General features: G+C 57.3%; 1 protein-coding gene and 1 long non-coding RNA gene across 12 annotated transcripts; one reads left to right on the top strand and one right to left on the bottom strand.

The window, feature by feature from the left end:
- Positions 1-2,304: 2,304 nt before the first annotated feature.
- Positions 2,305-16,709, bottom strand: Celf3 (CUGBP Elav-like family member 3). Of its 11 annotated transcripts, none has more exons than XM_005331225.4 (14): positions 16,643-16,709; positions 15,820-15,925; positions 14,619-14,701; positions 9,448-9,496; positions 8,946-9,074; positions 8,747-8,826; positions 7,592-7,735; positions 7,339-7,480; positions 7,048-7,197; positions 6,645-6,710; positions 6,205-6,339; positions 5,817-5,960; positions 4,920-5,056; positions 2,305-3,345 (listed from the first exon to the last, which is right to left on the bottom strand). In XM_005331225.4, the coding sequence occupies exons 4-13, from the start codon at positions 9,494-9,496 to the stop codon at positions 4,929-4,931; spliced, it is 1,167 nt and encodes a 388-aa protein (XP_005331282.2). In that variant the 5' UTR covers positions 14,619-14,701; positions 15,820-15,925; positions 16,643-16,709; the 3' UTR covers positions 2,305-3,345; positions 4,920-4,928. The 11 variants fall into 11 exon arrangements, with proteins under 11 accessions (XP_005331282.2, XP_040143509.1, XP_077883683.1 ...); XM_040287575.2 differs by lacking the exon at positions 16,643-16,709 and adding an exon at positions 10,649-10,677; XM_078027557.1 differs by lacking the exons at positions 15,820-15,925; positions 16,643-16,709 and adding exons at positions 10,649-10,677; positions 15,000-15,117.
- On the top strand, positions 16,703-18,780 carry LOC120890563 (uncharacterized). Its single transcript, XR_013428285.1, has 2 exons — positions 16,703-17,609; positions 18,278-18,780. It is a non-coding gene; the product is annotated as an uncharacterized LOC120890563 (long non-coding RNA).
- Positions 18,781-20,170: the final 1,390 nt, after the last annotated feature.

Genomic DNA, 20,170 nt, shown 5'->3' with positions numbered 1-20,170 from the left:
AAGTAAAAAGACTCCCAAGGCTTTACGTCTGTATGACTGGAATATAAAAATATTTAAGAGTTGAGACTTTTGGGAGAAAGACAGTTTTAGCCTTGGACTATTTAGGCATGGGTGGGAAGCCAGCCCAGATGTCAGCAGTCGTTATTAATTAATTGTTCCCCAAGCACCTCGTAGTGTCTGGACGCTGTCCAGGGTAATGGCAGTACAGTGGTGAACAAGACAGGGCAGGTCCTCAAGAAATGTCCCTGAATTGGCTTTTCACATCAACTCCGGCTCCTTTGGAGAACTCAGACCTCAGGAGAGCAGGAGGAGACACTGCAGCCTCTGGGTGGATGTGCACGGGAGACGGAGAGGCCCGACGATGAGGGACTTGGAGGTGGACCCGCGGGGGCTTTGCAGCTGGATTGGCTATGTGAAGAGGGAGAAAGGGTACCCCAAATTCAGGCTCTCGTGGGTACATCGAGAGCTGTTTACTAATGAAGACTAAGAGAAAAGGTAATAACGAAACTCAGTTCAGGAGGCAATCCAGCTTGGGAGCACCTGGCTGCGCCTGCTTCCTATCAGGTGGTGAAGGCCGCAGGGCATGGAGAGAGCTGGTGGGGGGGCGAGTCCTTGGGAAAACAGGGCAGAGGGCAAGGGGTTTGTTAGAAACAGGAGTGTGGGTCAGGGCCGTGGAAGTTCTCCGGTTTGGAGGAGAAGGAGCCTGGCTGTAGAAGGCTTCCTTCAGTCACAAACCCTGGAAGCTAAAGCTGTGGAGGGCTTTGAAATTTTGGCAAGAGAATTCAAAGACGAAGGAAACCCTGAAAGAGAGGCCATGGCTCTCAAGCCAGCAGGGTCCGACCCCAAAGGAAAGGGGATGCCTTGGATTCCGTGGCTACAGTTCAAAGCTCTAAAAATGCAGAAAGGGGATGAGAACACATTGAAGAAACCGTCAGGGCTCCTCTCCCTGAGCCCCCCATGTTCTGATCACCTCGGTCTCCCTAACGGAGGCCTTTTTTTAAATGTCTGTTTTCATTCTACGCCTGAAAGTTGCCCCGACCCTGCTGGTGACAGCCAGTTCACCCTTCTGCCTCAAGAAGTTATCTGCCTTCTTTTTATGCTGCTGTTAACAGTGGACACAGCTTGATTATCACAGAAGAAGAGAGCAGTAAAGGCCGTTGCTGCGCTTGGGTGAGGGGTGGCCACACCTCAGCTCCTGAGCTCAGAGGAGAGGGAGGAAGGAGGAGTGTGGTCGCCTACCGCGTCCCGGGAGGCAGGTGCTCTTGGTCCAGCACCTACCTCTCCATCTTTCTGTTCTGACTCTCAAAACCCCCGAAGCTGAGACGGCTCGAGGGAAAATTCATAATAGGAGATACCAGTTGGTCCTTTTCTGGGCTCCTTCCCGTCCCTGACCACACACACCTCCGTCTCTGTGGAACAGACTCTTTTATGAACTAGGCGAAGAAGCCCGCCTGGTCCTACTGAAGTGTCCCATTCTTGGCCTCTACCACCCAAGAGTCATTTTCCCCCTGAAACCACCTCCACAGAGCTGTCTCCTAGAACTTCCCCTTTTGCTTCTCTTTTTAAATAGTCTTAGTCTGGGGCCCTTGGAAGAGGAGGCAAAAGTGAGGTAGGGATGGGGATTTACTCCTGTCCAGGGTAATGGCCAGATCAAAGCGGGAAGGTGAGCAGTTTATGAGAAAGCAAGTGACCTATGTGCCATGAAGTCAGAGGCCACACCTGTGGGCTCCTCCTGAGCCAGCCCTAAAGAGGGGCCCAGAAAAGGTCTAGGAATTGGAGGGACCTTAGCGCTCAGAGAGTCTACCCTCTACCTGCTGGAGCTCACTGCAGCCATCTGCTCCCTACTTGTTGGGACTCTGCCTCAGAGGACAGGTGAGGACAGGTGAGAAGAGCATCGTGGGGCCTGGAGACGGCCCACAGCCTTCCCTTATTGGCCTTGTGACTCCTCAAAGCCTCCTTTTCCCTGTCTGCAAAGTTATGTCCCGCCTCGTGGGGTTGTTGGAGGTGGAATGAAGGAATGTTCACAAAAGCCTAGAACAGGAGGACACACAGAACGTGGTCGACGAAATAGAGGTCCAGAATGGAACATGCGTGGGGACAGGGCTCCCGAGAGCCTGTGCCCAATTCTACAGAGCATTCCGGAATTAAGCCCCAAAGAGGGGTGAAGAATAGAGTCACAGAGCTGCGAACAGGCGTGGACTCGCTGAAGGAGAGCTGAGCCGCCCGCCCAGCTGCTCCCCTGCTTCCTTCTCTTAACCTCCCTCCTCCCCTCCGGTCCCTGCCCTCAACTTTCCAAGACTCTCATTTGGTGCTTTTAAACTTTTTTCTTTATTTAGACAGAAAAGACCAACTCTTTAAAAGTAAAATGCAATAAATAAATAAGTTAAGCATAGAGAACTGTCTGAAACTGACTCCCCAGTCTCCCTTCCCACTCCCACCCCCACCCCATTTTCTTTTCCCTAAAACCTTTTCCTAAAGAAAATGATCAGGTAATAAACCCCTTTAGCCCTCCCCACTCCCTTCCTCCCAAATACCCAGTTACCCCCCAAAAGCAAAGGGAGAAATCAAGAGAGAAAAAAATCCAAGGGCAAAATTGTCTAAACTCCCAGAAAGAGAGATGGCAGCGACCGGCCGGGCCGGGCGGGCTGGGTGACGCACGGGTGGTGGTGGTATTTACACGGAGGGGGCCAGCAGAGACTGTAAACATTTTTAGGGGTTCAGGGGGAGGTCTTTTCCTCGAGAAAGGAGGAGGGTCTCTGTGGCTGACTGGCGGAGAGGCAGCCCTCAGGGCTCCCCCACACCCTCCTTGGAGGGGGCCCTTGGGGGAGGCAGTGAGTTTTAGGGCTGGGAGCCCAGGATTCAGGGATACCCTACCTCTAGCTGGGTGGAGGGGAGTGTGAGGCCAGCTTCTGAGGAGCCCCTACTGCGGGGAAGAGGCTGGGGTGAGGGTGGGCTGGGGAGTGTGGGAGCCCCGCCGCCCACCCTGGGCTCCACGACTAGAGCAGGCCCACTGGTCGGGAGGCAGGTGTGAGCACTGGGCACAGAGGGCCCACCACAGGAGCCCGAGCAGAAGGCAGATACCCTGGAAACTTCCAGCCTATTCCTTGCTCCCTCGCAAAGGCCAAAAGGGCACCTGGGAGGAATAGGCCCGCGGAGCCAGGGAAGCCAAGCCACGGCCGTCAGAGAGGCAGGGTAGCAGGAGCAGGCTAGTGCCCTGTGCCCCCGGGGCCGTGAAGCAGCTTTGGCCCCAGAGCCCGATCGAGGCCCAGGGCAGATGTGCAGAGAGGGCCGGAGCCAGTTGTGGGAGGAGGGTGTGAGGCACCCCTTCCTCTGGCATCTCCAGACCTGTGAAGGAAGGAAACCCGGGTGAAGCTTGCGGAAGATGGGGGCAGTGCTGGCCACAGGCTCTGGGCAGAGGGAGGGGCTGGGGTGGGTGGTGGCATCAAGATGGGGCTGCCCGAGAAGGCAGGTCATCAAAAAGGCCTCATTCCAAACGGAACCATCCGGCCCCCCAGCCACGAGAGCAAAGGCCAGGAACGAGGGGATGGGGGGCGTTGGAGGAGACAGAAGCCAAAGGCCATTAGGGAGGAAGCAGTCGGACAGCCCAAGGGAAGAGTGAGGGCTGCAGAGCCAGAGGGGAGGCAGAGATGAGGAGCAACAGGCAGGCAGAGGGACCAGGAGGAGGGAGGAGTGAGAGACAGACAGACACCTGGAGAGGAGCCTCCGCAAGGCCAGGGCCACCCGGACTGGGCTTAGGGACGAGTCTCGGGGTGAGACCGCCCCGCCTCTAAGCAGAGCTCTCATTCCTTTTAGGAAAGGAACAGAAAAAGCAAGAGAAATGCACAGAACACAGACCACAGTCACCAACCACTGTTGACCAAGCACATCCCGCGAGCTGCCCCCGGCCCTGTCCCTGGGCTGGGGGGAAGCTTCCCTCCACGGCCCCTCCCCAAATAACAAACAATTGGCTCCAAAGACAACACGCTCGTTCCATGCAACTTACAGGGGCCCGGAGCAGGGGTCCGGGGATGGGGGCTTCAGCCGACAATGGACACGGGCCCTGGGCTGGGGGCCCCCGGGGTGGGGGGAGTTAAGCAGCCAGGATTGGGGGGAAAGGGGAGAAACAGAAAATGTGGGTATTGTTCTTGGGTTGGGTGCTTTTTTTTTTTTCCAGGGGTTTAGTCCAAAGGAGATTAACACAAAAATAACCAAGGCGCACAGATCTGTGGCCCTGAGGTTGGGACGCTGGCCCACAGTGGGGTGAGGGGCTGCTAAGCGAAATTCACCAGGCAATGCAACACTCCAACCTCCGCCACCTAAACCAAAGTGACTCCCACCAGGCTGCAGCTGGGCTGCCCCGGTCGGCCCTGGGCCCTTTCCTGGCCCAGGGGCCCAGGTGCGCTGCTCTGAGTGGAAGTCACCTGGACATCAGGGCAAGGAGGACCTGGTGTTTCCACCACTGGGAGGACAGAGATTCCAGAAGCCAGGGACTGGGACCCTCAAGTACCCTAAACCAAACCTTGCTCCCCCAAACCTGCTCTCCTAATTTCATCAACCCAAAGGAAAACCAGAGAGTGAGAGAGACACAGACACGGACACACTGACCGGACAAACAGAACAGGTAGTGTGAAGCTCTGGGGCAGACACAGACAGACTCGGTTCCTCCTGGGCTCACATGGAGTGAGTGTGAGTGAGTGTGAGTGAGTCTGTGTGTGTGTGTGTGTGTGTGTGTGAGAGAGAGAGAGAGAGAGAGGTGACTGAACAACAGCTGAGGCAGTTTCCCAGGTCCGTTTCCCATGCCCAGAGCCAGGTAGGGTGAGTGGCCCCTGAGGATGGTGGGAAGGGTGGGTGGCACACCCGAGGGCCCTGGCTGCAGTGTGGGGGTTGGAGGGGGGGCACAACACCAGAGCAGCACCCACCTGGAGCCCTCAGTAGGGCCGGTTGGCATCCTTAGGCCGCTTTAGCTGGACTTTGAGGCGCTTCATGCCGATCTGGAAACCATTCATGGCCTGGATGGCCGCCTGGGCACTGGCCGGATTGTCGAAACTCACAAAGCCTGGGGTGAGAGGGGCATAAGGCCAGCCCGGCCCACCTCCCTCTCCTGCCGTGGGCCCAGGGCTGCCGCTCCAGCTCTCCAGACCTATTTCTTCTAGGTCTCACTAATGCCTAGAATACTGCCTGCACACCGTGGGCATCAGGAAGTGCGTGCTGATGGGTGGGCTGAGCGCGTGATCCCAGCACAGCCACTTACAGAACGAGGACACGCTTTCCAGCACTCTCTGCAGGGTGGCCTCTTCCTCCGCCTGGTTATGTCTGAATCGGCCTTTTGAAAACTGTCATCGCCAGACCTTACATGGCTTTGAAACAAAGTCCCTGGAGCAGCCTTTCAAAGATGTGAAGTGACTAAGACCTACCCCCTTTGGAAAACCAAACTCCCCAGACGGAGCCTACTTGACTCCATCAAGTATGAATTTGGCGGGTGAACTTTTGTGGATGTACATGCCCAGAATCAAACCCAGGGCCTCAGGCGTGCTAAGCACCCGCTCTACCAGCCAGCCATGTTCTGGCCAACGTTGGTCCTAACAAGATAAAGCTGTGGTTTTCTACAGGAAGAGAAGAGCTCAGGTGCAATAAGTATGGGATGCAGGGTGTGTCAGAGACGGTCCTGTCCTGCCCTCGGACACTCAGGATCTCAGGTTCAGGGCCCATTGTGACCACAGCGCTTTCAGTGGTATCAGACCGTGTTCTAACGTGGAGTTTGGCAACAACAACAACAACATGTCTACACTTGGTCTTTTGGATCATCGTATTCTTACCAAAACATTTGCTCTGATTGGTGGCCCGGTCAACAAAGACTTTGGCTGAGATGACATGGCCAAAGGGGACAAACATCTGGAGGATCTCTGAGTCCGTGAACTCCTGGGGCAGGTGGTAGATGAAGATGTTACAGCCATCAGGGCCTGGGTGGCGGCAGAGACCGAGGACGTGAGCAACAGGGTGCCAGGAAGCAGACCCCGCAGGACCCTCCACTCCTAGCCCAGCATGTGGCCAGGGCTCCGACCACCTCATCCCCATTTGTTTTCATCCCCACACACGGGCAGGAGCTAGGTTTGGCACAGGGCAATCGGAAGTCCCTGAGACCACAGGAGGACCTTCCTATCCCTGAAGGCTTGTGGCTAGGAGGACCCTGCCCAGGCCTAGCACCTTCTCGCTGCTGCTGCTGCTGCTGCTGCTGTTGCTGCTGCTGCTGTTGAGGCGGAGGTGGAGGCTGCTGGGCCACTAGGGCGGGAGGCTGCGGGAACGCAGGCGCAACCAGGCTGTAGGCTGCCGGGTAGGCTGCTGGGGGGGACAGAGAGAGCCAAGGTTAGGCTACTAGGGGGGGACAGAGAGAGCCAAGGGTAGGCTGCTGGGGGGGACAGAGAATGCTAACGGACAGACCTCCCTCCCCTCACCCAGGCCAGTGGGATCCCCAGAGCTAAGGTCTGTCAGGAAAAGCCCCTCGGCCCTCCAGACCCATCCTGTGGATAAGGCTTGTCCAGAAAGTGCAAGGAGGCACTGGCAGAGCCGAGAAGCCCAGATCCACACCTGGCCTCCTTCCTCTTGTGGTCCCCCCACCCGGGCAGGGCCTGTGCGAGGAGCCTCACCTGTATAGTGCTGCATCCCTGCGTAGGCCTGCTGCAGGGGGTCCACGGGGGCCGCGGGGCTCTGGGCTGCAGAGAGCAGGGACCCTGAGTGGCTGGCACCCAGCAGGAGCCCCCACCTCCGAGCAGCAGAGACGGGCAGGGGAGGAGAGCCTCTGCTGGGCACGGGGTGCGGGGCCATAAGGCAGGAAGGACTGGGGTCTGGCTGTCGTGCTACCCTGGAGAAGTGGTCCCAGCTCTGAGCCCCAGCTTCCCTGGTCAGAAATAGGGAGTACCCCTGCCCAGGATGGAGGAGCCTGACCAGCCCTGGAACCCTGGGGCTAGATAGGGGCGGTGTGGCCTGACTGCCAGGACAGGACAGGTGGCTTGGAGGAGGACCAGGCAGGGTGACAGGCGGAGGGCCCACCTGGGTAGGGGTGAACCCCGTTGGGATACAGAGCGTCGGGGGCAGGCTGCCCAGTGGGCTGGGTGGGCACCGGGCTGTAGCCGTTGACGCCCAGGGCAGCAGGGATGGCAGAGACGGGCGTGGCAGCGATGGCAGGAGGGGTGCTGGTTCCTGGGAGAAGGGGACACAGAGGCGGAGGCCCAGTCAGCGAGCCTGAGGGCGGCGGAGCGACGAGCCCCCCTGGGCCCCACCAGGCCGTAGTGCCCTGGCCCCCGTGATGCCCAGCCCGGCCCTGCCCTGCACAGGCCTCACCTGAGGAGGGGGTGATGGGGGTGGCGATGAGGCCGTTGGCATTGATGGCGGCCATGTGCTGCATCTGCACGGCAGCCATGGTGGCCATGGGGCTGAGGTAGGCACTGTGGGCCGCTACCAGGGCCGCCTGCTGCTGCATCAGCTGGAAAGAGGGACACAAGGTGGGCTGGGCCCAATGTGTTGGGAAGATGGGGCAGGACACGGCGGCCAGGAGAGACGGGATGGGCCAGGCTCAGCCAGGGCGAGTGCTTACGGCCTGGGTGTAGGCGCTGTAGGCTCCAAACTGGAGGGCGATGGGGCTGAACATGCCCAGCTGGGTGGCCACCTGCTGCATGCGTCGCAGACCTCGCTCCTTCTCAGTGTCAGCGAACTTCACCACCAGGCTGGATGAGGCACCCTGGGCACGGGCCCCACATGCAGGTCAGAGAGAGAGACAGTCAGCACCTCTCTTCCCCAGGGGCCAGCCCCTGGCCTCGTCCCGCCTCCTGCACTGGCGTCTTTGGATCAGAAGCCAATTGGGGAGATTCTGCTCTACCCTCTCCCTGCGCCAGGATATGCAAAAGGCTAGAAAGAGTGGGGGACCGTGAAAGGGCGTCACCGCTCCTCCAGAGGATCCACACCTGGAAGTCCTCCCCTTGGTGGAAGAACCACAGCAGAAGTCTACTCCTGCCCCAGAACTGCCCCCACCTCCTATAGGGCTCCTGCCCACAGCCTGGCCCTCATGGTGTGCTCAGTGGATGCAGCCTCAGGCTCTAACACCAGCCTGAGCTGAGTTAAACACACACTGGGACATTTCAAGGACTGTCATAGAGTCTTAGGCTCTAGAGTGGCAGGGGCCTGGGGTCACCTAACAGGGTTCTCCATCCCATGCTGTCTCCTCCCCTCCGAGCCCCGCTCAAGGCTGCCCAGCTCTGTTGGAGACCACTGCCAGCCCTCAGGGCTCCGGAGTCGTTCAGAGGTTTGTTCTGCTGGGGTTCCCAGAGGCACTCAGGTGACCAACACCAATGTCAACATGCATGGGGCTTCTAAGCAAGAGTCTGGCACCCCAGAAAGTGGGGTGGGAATATGGCAGGTCTGAAAGCCATGTAGGAGGATGGAAGGGCTGAGGAACGGAGGCGGAAGAGGAGCTGAGGGCCTGGGACTGAGGGTGAGGTGGGTATAGGAGAAGAGAGGTGGGGAGAGGCTCTTTGACATACGGCCCTAAAGGGATTGTTTTTCTGCCAAGACATTCCTTCAGATAACTGAAGAGGGCTGGGGACGTCACTCAGTTGGTCGAGTGCCTGCCTCGCGTCACGAGGCCCTGGGTTCCGTCCCCAGCACCACCAATGAGTGAAGAATCCTATCCTGAGTGGACTGCCCCTCTGCGCCAGGGCCTGGGAGGGGAGGCTGGGGAGGGGGCTGGGCTCACAGGCAGGGTCCGGCTGCTGTGGAGGGTGTTGATGGCGGCCTGGGCCTCAGCATGGGTCTGGAACTTCACGAAGGCGCAGCCTAGAGAGGTGGAGATAAAGAAGAGAGGGGTGAGCCCCACCTCAAGGCCACGGGAGACCTACTGATAAGGGACCAGCAGGGAGGCACAGGAAGGCCAGCGGGAGAGGAGCGGTAACTACCTTTGCTGGTGCCATCTGGCCCCCGGAGCACAGTGCACTCATCTATGGTCCCGAAGGGCTCGAACATCTTCCGAACGTCCTCATCTGTCTGCTGCTTCCCTAGCATCCCCACAAAGAGCTTCCGGTCTTCTGGGGGGTAGGGCACAGGAGGAAGGGCATGCTCAGGCCTCCAGCTACTGTCCCAGCCTCTTCCCCCGCCTCTCTTCCCTGGAGTCTGCCACTACTTCCCGCCCTGGGGACCAACGCCAGGGTGTGAAGTGGGTGCCGCTGGGAGTAGGCTGCTGGCGGCTCGGAAGGACTTGCACTCCACTGAGCCTCCGCGTGGCCATCTCTCCCGAGGCCAATCTCCATCCCCTGCAACCACACGGACTCCCCTCTCCATCTGGCCTGGGAACTCTTCAGAATGATCAGAATTTCTTCCTGGAGGAAGACCGCCCCTCACCTCCCCAAGCCCTGGGCCTGGGGTGGGAAGAGAGGCATGGAGTCTCGGGTGCGGACCTACCTCCTCGGCTCTCGCTGTCGGCGGGCTTGACCTGGATCGGCCTGTTCATCTGAAGGAGAGAAGAGAAGGCAGATCTAGGGCCTCCCAGAACTCCCAGGAGCCTCCCGCTGGCCTGCAGAGGCTGGGAGAGCAAGCCCCAGGCCCAGGCAGTTTCCCTAGCCCCTAAGTTTCCGATGGGCAGCAAGGGCCGGGCCTAATCTTGTCTAGGATTAGGACCCGAGGGGATTAGAGGCAGGAGAGAGAGGATGTGAGGAAGATGCTCATGGGCACATGGGCTCAGCTTGGCCCCAGTGCCTGGGCCAGGGACAGGTGCTACTCTTCCTAGGGGAGAAGGGGTCCTGCCCATAGGACCCAGGCCCTGAGACAAAACCCAGCCAAGGGACTATTCAAGAACTGCCTTCCTCCTACAAAGTCGGAGCAACACAGGCCACCCCATGGAGAAGCCCCCAAGGACTCTAGACTGAGGGAGACCCCACAGAGGCCCAGACTTCCTTCTGACCCCTGGAGGTGTGTCTGCTTCTCTTTCTGCCCCCCTACACCCCTTGACCCCAGGGGGAAGGCACTCGGGCAGCACAAAGGGAGCAGATGCCCAGTCTCCGTGGCAACGGGAGAATGCGCACCATGGCAACCGCCCACTCAGCCTGATTTATCCGTCCCCGTCGCCCTGGCGACCGTGGTGACGTCATCACTTCGGCTGCTCCACACACCCGGAGCAGGAGTGGGGAGGGGGGTGGGAACAGGGTTTGCTGGGGTGGAGGACTGGGTGGGGGCTGGGAGATGGGGGAGGGGCCAGGAAAGCGTCCTGGTCCTGGAGGGAGGTGTGCAGAGCCAGCCCGTGGGGGCCACACTGCCCCTTCTCTGCCTCCCTCCTCCAGAGCACATCCCGCTGTCTGCAGAGACAGCGCTGAAGGAACAGAGGATGTCCCCAGCTCCTTCGCAATTCTCCCTGGCTCAGAAGTCCCCCAGAGCTCTCCCCTCTCCCTGACCCTGCAGGGTCCCCCTTTGTTCAGTCTTCAGTGGGGATGGGGAATCACTAGTTCACTCTCCATGTCTTGTTTGGTGAGAGGACTTGGAAATGACTCCCACAGGTTGGTTTCCTTAGCAGGGTGGGGAGCTTGGTAGGAACCGGAAATGGAGAAGGACTCAGCTGCAATGTCTGAGGACTTTGACCACTGGGACCACACCTGTCCCCCTCATTCACCTGATGGTGGGGCAGTCCTATTCCAGTGCCTGTGAATAAATAAAAGTAAGAGTCGGGGCCGGGGCTGGGCTCAGTGGTAAAGGCACCGGGTTCGATCCTCAGCACCTCATGAAACTAAATAAAGATGCTGTGTGCTCATCTACAACTAAAAAAAAAAAAAATTTAAAAAGTAAAAAACTGTTCCTTTGCATTCTGGGGGTGGGGCTGTGAGTTAGGAGACCTGGGCATGGGACCAACCAGCCCAGCCTTCCACTAGTTGTGTGACCTTGGGTTAGTCACTCTCTGCTCTGCCCTTCAACTTCCTCATCTGAAAAACAAGGGGGCCGACCAGGTGGTCTCCAGTCAGGTTCCCTTCCACGCTGGTGTCCCAGCGTTTGGAGACTCTGTGTGGCATCACTCAACCCAAAATGCAGAAATAACAGCTGCCCCTGCACCTCCTTATGCTGGACCCATGTGCCAAGTCACGCCTGGCACTCTGCAAGTCAGGCATTCACAGCCTGGGACCAACCCGAAACCCACCTCAAAGGGCACTCCTGCGCCAGGCCAGGCCCCACCCCCAGATCTCTGGGTCTGAGAGCAGCTGGTGGGGGAGGGAGGTCACAGTCCACAAATCCTCCAGCCAACAGCCCCCAGCTTTATCTCCCACCAATCTGGGATTATCCCATCTGGGGCTCAATCTCCTTAGGAGTGTGTGTGTGTGTGTGTGTGTGTGTGTGTGTGTGTGTGTGTGTGTAGGTCTGGGGTCAGAAGCCAGGGGCTTCATGGTCCTGTACTGCAGCCAAAACAATCAGGAGATTTCCTCACAGACACCTTGGCAGAACCAGCTCGCCCCACCAGGGGCTCAGCACAGGGGACTCTTATGCGTGGCACCAACCCCTTCCCAACAGGCTCTTGGGGATTTGCTGTTCTGGTTGGAGACGGGAACCTGGGACCCAGAGAGAAAGGATGTGGTTCCCTCCCTGCACAGACTTGCAGGCACGAAAATAGCTCACAGTAAACAGCACGGCTGAGGTGGGTTCTCAGACACTCCAGTGCCCAGCCACAGCGGGCACCATGGCCAGGGAGACCGCACTCCCTCCAGGCCCCCGGTGCCCACTTCCAGCCTCCTTCCTCCTGGCCCAGCACTTCCTGTGGGAAGCTCAGGCTTTGTTAGCTCAGCTCTGGCACACCTGCCCCCTCCCCTGAGTCCAGCTGTGCCCTGTTTACCTGGCAACCCGGCAGGCGCCTCTTTCCTAGCTACCACCCACCAGGTGATAAGCCCTCCCCAGGGCCTCCCAAAGAGGAAGGGGCAACTTCTACCCCAACCAAGAATCACTGAGCTGCCTCGGACAGGATCGCTTTTAAGTCCCCATCCTTCCCACCAAGAGCAAAGCCCCCTTTTCAAGAAGAGCTCATTGTTCCCACAAAGTCTAATTGTCTCGTGGGTGCAGGTCTTCCACTCCTGACTCGACAACTCTTCTCTGTGCCTGGATCCCTCACAGGTGGAGCCAGAGCCCACCTTCCCCTGTCCACAGAGTGGGATTTCGCAGAGTGAAGGAAACAGAAGAGGACAAACAGATGCATCCTCCAAGAGACCCCACCTGGCTCACAGGACCCCTTCAGGAACCTGTAGCAAAGCAGCCCCTGGGAGCTATTAGTGGAGAGAAGAGGAAGTGGGGCTTAATAGTCATAGATGCAACCCCCATTCTTTCTTTATGCAGCCCCAAACACTACTCTAATATGGTAGCACCTTCTAGATTTGGTGGTAAAAAAGATGGGGAGCAAGGAAAGAGGGTTAAATGCCCTTATTAAAAAAAGAACCTGCACCAGGCATGGTGGTGCATACTTATAATACCAGATACTTGGAAGGTTGAAGTAGGAGGATTGCAAGTTTGAGGCCAGCCTCAGCATCTTAGTGAGATCCTGTCTCAAACTAAAAAATAAAAAGGGCTGAGGTTGTAGCTTAGTGGTTGAGCACCCCTGGGCCAATCCACGGTACTGGGCAGAAGGGGACCTGCAGTAAGAGGGCTTGGAGATTACAGAGTAGGAAGAACTTCCCAACAGAATCATGCAGCAGCTGACACACTGTACACACTGAACACACACACACACACACACACACACACACACACAATCTAAGGGAAAAGGCAAAGAACCAGGAAGGTAAAAAGGGCCAGGGAGGACTTGCTTGCAGACACCTGCTCCCCAAGCCCCCGGCCAGAGGCACCCCGTGGGAGAGTGGGACCCCTCATTTCTTATTGGAAGCTGTCAGGTCTCTCTAGATTCTGTCCCCTGGGGCAAGGGCCAAGGTGGGAACTCTGTGTCACCTGGAAGCTTTGGAGAAGGGCTAGACAATCATTAACCTGGGCTCCCTTCTCCCTCCCCCTCCCTGGGGCCTTAAGAAGGGTAGGCAGTGTCTCTGTGTCCTGGACACAGGGTAGATACCCCCAGTGGCAGGACCCACACTTGGGACTCACACCCACCCCTGCCTGTCTCCAAGTCCCCACTCTGGTCTCCCTTCTCTCTCTCTCTCTCTCTCTCTCTCTCTCTCTCTTCCCCTGATCCCCTCTGGTTTCTGCAGAGACTCTGAAATAGGGAGCCAACAGGGAAAGACTAATGGCAATGGATGTGAAAACTCTTGATTTGTTAGGGGCATCCAGAGAGAGAAGGGAGGGAAAGAAAGATGGGACTCAGTGGGGACCAGGCTCATGTGTGCCCCCCCACATCTGGCCTTCTGGGTGCTCACATGCGTGCGTGCACGAACACATGCTCGCCCTGGATCCCAGAGCCTCTCGCACACATGCAGGGTCCTCCGCTGTGCAGGGACGCTGTTCTAGCTACCGAGTGGGACAAGGTGGTGGGGGAGGGGCAGCGGGGTTACCTTCCCGGCTGAGGGCTGAGGGCAGAGGCCAGGGAGGACCTGGAAGGGTTTGAGGTTGGGAGAGGTTCAAACAGTTCTGATTTTCTTGGATCCTCTCCTCCCTGCCCCCATCTGTTCTGTCTGTTTCCCTCCCAGGAAGAGATGGATGATCAGCACCATTCTCTGCTTCCCACGTGGGGAAGGAATAGAGGCCAGATGTGTCTCCAGCACCCAGACTGTGCTGAGCAAATGTTTGCTGAGAGCAGGGGTGGAGTTAGATCTCAGGAAGTACTTCCTGGGATTCACAGTCTGGGGAAAACAGAAGCAGACAGAGCAAAAGGGAATGGGGTCTCCTCTCCCTGCAGTTTCAGGAGTTGGGTGGGGGGCAGCCTGAGATTCTTTATTCCTAACCTCAGTTGTCACCCAAGCTGGGGACAGTCTGCAAGGCCGACTGAGAAAAGAAACAAAGAGATGTGACCTTACTGGGGGGGGGGGGGACACCACATCAGGGCCATCCCAGCCTCCCTGGGCGCACTGGGCAGGGCAGGGGCAGGCCTGCTTCTCCACGGTGTTGCAAGCCCTGTCCGGGCTACCTCATCCTCATGTTCAGGCCTTGCTCGAGCCTAGGCCTGTGCCTGTTCCCAGGGTTCTTCCTTGGAGACCCGAGGGGAGCATGGCTGAGTTCAGAAACCAGCACGAGGATGCCAACCAGCAGGCCCAGCTGCCCGGTCCCAGGGTGGCAGCACCCCTCCCCCATCTCACAGCCCCCCCAGGCTGCTTCTCCAGAGCCACAAAAGAGTGCTTGGGTGCCTCTGTCAACCCGACCCGTGGCTCCTGGTCCAGGGTCTTCTCCCCACACTCCCCACTAAGTCTTCCCTCCAGCACGGTCCTGAGGGCAGGTGGGGAAGTGGGGGAGGGGCTGCATCTGCACCTCAGAAAGGAAAGGTCAGTTTACTCCACTAAAGGTTCTTGTTCCTCCTTTCCAGGTAACAAGAGGAAAATGCATGCATCTGCAGTCAGAAAGGTGGATGCTGAGAAGAGAGGGACTTCCTGGTGATGACAGCGGGGGAGGAGTGCCCTGCCACCTCTAAGGCCTTCTGGCCTCCTGGCCCTGCACAGGACGGCACTCACCCCTGGAAGCGTCTTCTGTTCGTGCAGGGCACTCTGGGCCTTCAGGGCTGAATCGCGGGCACAGTATGTCAGGAAGGCACATCCTGAGGAGGGGCAGGGGCAGAGAGACAGGGTGGGGGTGAGTCCTGGCCTCCCTCCCTGACGGGCTCCCCCAGGAGACAGAGGGGACTGGGGGGCTTTTCCCATCTTGCCATCCTGCCTGCTGGGGTGGGGAGCTCTGAGGGGTGGACGCTCGGTCTCAGAAGTGGGCCAGAGACCTGGAGCTCTGCATGCTGGGGAGGTGGACCAGGGAGGGTGCCGGGCTCTTAGGAGATGGCCCAGACAGAGCTCATGGCCTGGTTCTCTCTTCCTCATCCGCTCTCCCTCCTCTTCCTCCCTTGCCTTTTCTTCCCCTCCATCTTGGCCACCCCTCTGCTCTCCTGTTTTGCCTGCTTTCTTCTGTCTCCCTGATGCCAGGGGAGGCAGGTACAGGGTGGAGAGTGGATCAGAGAAGGAGAGGAGAGAGCAGTTAGCCGGAAGTGCTTTTTCTCGGAGCCCAGTGGTGGGAGGGAGGGAGTGTGGCCCTCCTTTCCCCAGCGATTGGAGCTCTCCAAGCCCTGACCCTGGGTCAACCCTGCTTAGCCACACAGTCCTTGGAGAGACCTCAGGGCATCCTCCCTTTTAACTTTCTAAGTCCCCTGTGCCACTCAGACCCTCACCAATCTATCCTTCCTGCCCTACTTCTCAGGTCATTTCCACAGGCTGGGCACCTGACTGTGCCCTGACCCACGTCCCAACATTATCTGAGGCTACTCAGAGTCTCAGTTCTGCCCAAGACACACACACACACACACACACACACACACACACACACACACACACACACCTCCAGCTCCCTGTCTTCCAAACCAGCTCTCCTGTCCCTTCATTCTTCCTGGAGTCCACCCACAGCGTCAACACCTCCTTTCATCTCTGGGATCCACGTTTTTGCAGCCTCTTGAAAACTCTTCACCCAAGAGCGCACCCCTAAGTGCTCCATCCTCAGTCCCCTGGTCACTCTACCTGAGTTCTCGTCCACCTCCTCCATCCGGAGTCCCCTGAGCCTGAGCACTCCTCCCTCCAGATCAGCCCTTCCCAGTCACTCCGTTTCTCTAGCCTGGCCTCTCCCTTCGTCCCAACCTCCTGGTCCACCCACTGCCACCTCTCCAGCCTGACCCCTCACCCTTGTGCAGCCCGGTGTACTTGTCCTTGATGACAGTCAGCTCGAAGATCCGACCAAACTGCTCGAAGATGGGTTTCAGGTCCTTTTCCTCCAGATGCCTCGGGATCTGCCCCACAAACAGCTTGATGGCATCCGGCTCCTTCATTGGGGCGGCCCACGAGGAGGGGCCGAGGGGAGCAGGGAGAGGCCCCAAAGCCAGGGGAGCTGCCCAACCAGGAGGCAAGTGGTGGGGGCCGGGGGCCCCGCCTGGGCTGGCTTTCCCTTTGGCCCCCAAACACTCTGAGCAGAGGAGCAGCTCTTCACACAAAGGAGGCCCAGGGAGCCGGGGCTAGGGGTCAGGGGTCTAGGCAGACACCGTCGTGCCACCAGGGGGCATAGCCCAAACACACGGTCTCCCTCCCGGAGACCTGGCAGAGATCCCAGGATGGGGGTCAGTGTGGCCGGGACCCGAGGGCCGGGGCGCAGCAGGGGTGCTGGACTTGGAGGGCTGGGGGCCGTGGGAGGCAGCTGGAGGTGGGGGCCCGGGCCTGGCCAGGGCGCTGGGCGGAGACTGCCAGGGCTGCCAGGCGTCAGAGGGGGCCCTCCTGATGGGGGCAGGTGGATCTCTCGCTGGCTTCCCCAGGGAGGACACCTCCCTGTGGCCGGTCCTTCTGCGGGGTCCGAAAGATGCCAGACGCTGGGTCTCGGACGGCGGCAGGGCTCCGGGGGTCCCTGTGGCCCTGCCGCCCCCTCAGGTCCTCCCTCGCCCCCCCACCCCACCCCGGCCCCGGGCCTGGGCTGCTGCCGGCTGCTCCCGCCGCGGGCCGCCTGCTCTCCCGGTCACCTGGGTCCCGGAGCTCTGCTCTCCGGCCGCGCTCTCCTCAACAAAAACCTCCCCCTCCACACCCCCTCCCCACTCCCACCCCCTCTCCCCCGGCAGCGGTGATGTCAGTCTCAGGGGCAGAATGCAAATTCTCTACCCTGGAGAGGGACGCACAACCCGGGCGAGAGCCACGCCCTCTTTCCGTCTCGGTCCTCCCGGACTCCCTTCCCGCCCCCAAAGAGCAGCTGGTCCTGTTGATAACAACCCTTCCCCCATCTTAGCCCCAGCCAGGAGTTGGGCCAGGCACTAAGATGGAGAATTTATAGAGGAGCCCTAAGGTGGGGTCCATTGTTCCGGGGGCTGGAGCTGTCCCCGGTGCTGGAAAGAAGACCCAGGAGATGGGAGCTGGGGGCGGGGAGGAGAGGGAGTCGGCTTTGGGGGAGCCTGAGAGTGGAGATCCAAGGGAAGAAACCACGGGAAGGAAATCACGGATACAACAGTTGGGCGGGTTGAGAGAGAGGGAGGCATGGACAGGGAGGGACACAGGTCGCAGAGTCTGGGGACCGAGCAGAAGGGACCCGGGGAGGAAAAAGGGAGGTGGGAAGAGGAAGAGCAGGTTGAGAGGAGGGCAGAAGGAGAATCGTGTGTTCTCCAGAAAAGGAACCAGGAAGCACTGTCCTTGCTGGCCTTTGCCGACACCCCCTGGTCTCTCTCGGGTTCGGGTGTGTAAGTGTGTGGGCAGGGAGGCAGCGGGAGGTCTCACTTGGAAGCGCCTTCAAGACCCAGACAGGTTCAGTCCAGGGTTCTACTGTTCCCGGTGTCTAGCACCGTGCCTTTTTCAAGCGCAGTAGGTGCTTAACAAACACTTCATGCCCAGAACCCCTGACAAGAGTGGACTCCTGATTCTCTCGGTGGGAAGAAACACAGCTGCCAAGTCCCCGTTAGGGAAGCAAAGCCAAATTACTCCTTCCTTTGCTTCTTCCTTCAAGTGAGTTCCTTGGATGGGACTCGCTCTAATTGAGTCAGGTAGCAAAAGGAGAGCGGAAGCACCTCTGGGGGCCATTATTCCCTGAAAACAATTGTATGCATGATTGGTGTGCTCCAGGATCTGAGGGAGCCTGGCCCTGAGTTCACTGGGCCCACTGAGTGACAGTGGTGGCCGTCAGAGGCTCTCCTACCAGGTCTCACGGCTTTTGTAGAACACCCGCCCTCCCCGTCATTCCCTTCCTCACCCCAGGGTGGGGCCCATGTCTTCACTGTGGTGCTGGTGTCTTTGAAGTGTGTCCCAGCCCAATCCCAGAGGCTGACAGTCTCCTCTTCTGGAAACGAAATAATAGTAACAGCACTTATGTGGCACTTACATTGTCCCAGGCATTGTTCCAAGTGTGTTTTACTTTCTAACTCATTAAAATCTCACCACCGCCCTGCCCTGCGAGGTGGATTCTATCATTATCTCCAAACAGAGATGAAGAATCCCAGGTACAGAGCGATTAAATAACTTGCCTCAGGCCATGCATCTAGAAAGAGGTCTTGCTGAGATTGGAGCCTGGGCAGTCTGCCCCCCCACACACACTTAACTCCCACATCAAACATTCCTCTTGGGAATGGGGCCAGTGGTTAAGCCTGACCTTTCTTCCTCTTCTGTCTTCATTTAAGCCCTGGGTGAGACAGTCCTTTCTACTGCTTGATTCCATACTGACCACCTGCCATCCTTCCTTAACCTGGGTTTTTGTGTCCTGAAGCTACATTCTGACAGGTGCGTATATTTGAGTGGATGTGTGTGCGTGAAGACTTGTGTACACTTCATCCTGTGGATGCCCAGGCCCTCAGTAGGGGACCCTGAGATGGAGATGGGGTGAGGGCAGTAGTAGTAGTAGTAGGATCTCAGGGGCCAGGTTCCCTAAGATCCTATCTCCAAAGTGGCTTTGAGTCAGGTAGCAGTTGCCCACCCCCCCTGCTGCTTTCCTGCCTTCTAATCTGATCTTGGTATTTATGGAGATGCTAAATAGCTCACGCCCTCCGAGGAGGCCGAAGGGAAGACCCCACAGCCCCACTCATCTCCTTACTCTGTGTCTTCTCAGCAGATCTGCCGCCCTGAGGCTCATTCAGGCTTGGACCTAATCATATTAATTGAAATATTAAACATTCACAAAAATGAATTTCAATGGACTTCTCTCACTCCTCCTCCCAGTCAGTAATTGGGGAGGCAAGGGCAGCCAACAAAATGCCTCTGATCCTTCCCTTTATTTGTGGCCCCAGATGGGAGGTGTCAGTCTGAGAAAAGAAGCTGCGTTTAGAAGGCGGGGGAGCGCTCATCAGACCCTCCTGGCACATCTCTGACACATCTCTGACCTCCTGGCATATCTCTGACGTTCTTTCAGGACAGGGGGATGGAAGCCCCTGAGGTAAAGATTGGGGGGTGGAACCCTATGACTCAGGGGCATATTCTGGGGAATTTTTCTCCAGGAGGAAATGAGGCCTCACGCCCTAATTCTTCCAAGATACTTTCTCTGCCTACCATCCCTCTTTCTTATTCCTCTGCAGTCAAAGCTACCTGCCCTATATAAAAAGATTATTGACTTTATAAAGGAAGAGTCCTGTTCCTGGTTTTAGATTCTTAGGAAGTGCCAGATAATGGGGATATTTTTTAGAAAAGGTAAAATGGGATGGCCTATGTGGGCAGAGCAGCTGATCATCCAGTACTTACTGCTTCACTGAACCCAATGAAAACGTCTGCAGCAGAATTATGAAAGTACAAAGGACAGATTATGGAACCTTCCTGCCTTCAGGTGGCTTCTACCTCAAGTGGGGAAGTGAGACAGAAAAACACAATATGTAATAGTGAGAACGGTGATGCTGTTAAGAAAGCAAAAGTAGCCTCTCTCACATACTGGCATCTGGACAATAGGGAGTCATCAGTCAAGAAAGGATAAAGTGCCAGGCATGGTGGTGCCTACTTGTAATCCCAGCGACTTCAGCCTTGGCAATTTAGTGAGATCCTATATATCAAATAAAACATAAAAAGAGGGGCTGGGGTTGTGGCTCAGTGGTAGAGCGCTTGCCTAGCACCCGTGAGGCACTGGGTTTGATCCTCAGCACCACACAAACATAAATAAATAAAATAAAGCAGCTGTGTCCATCTACAACTCAAAATATTTAATAAATACATAAACAGGGCTAGGAATGCTGGGTGTGGTGGTACACATCTTTAATCCCTGTGTCTCTGGAGGCTGAGACAGGAGGATCACTAGTACAAAGTTAGCCTCAGCAACTCAGTGAGACCCTGTCTTTATTTTTTAATTTTTAAATTTATTTATTTATTTGTCTATTTATTTATTTATTTATGTGGTGCTGAGGATGGAACCCAGTGCCTCATGCATGCTAGCAAGCGCTCTACCACTGAGCCACAACTCTGGCCCAATAGTCTATATTTTTTTTAACCTGCTATATCCAAATTCTATTTCAACAGGTAACCAATAAAAAGTTATTAGCAAAATACTTTACATTATTTTCACACTAAGTCTTCAAGATCCAGAGTGTCCTTTACAT

This window comes from Ictidomys tridecemlineatus, chromosome 11 (assembly GCF_052094955.1).
Source record: "Ictidomys tridecemlineatus isolate mIctTri1 chromosome 11, mIctTri1.hap1, whole genome shotgun sequence".
Taxonomy (NCBI): Eukaryota; Metazoa; Chordata; class Mammalia; order Rodentia; family Sciuridae; genus Ictidomys; species Ictidomys tridecemlineatus.
The sequence above is the reverse complement of the archived record's forward strand: the minus strand, read 5'-3'. Positions and strand labels throughout refer to the sequence as shown.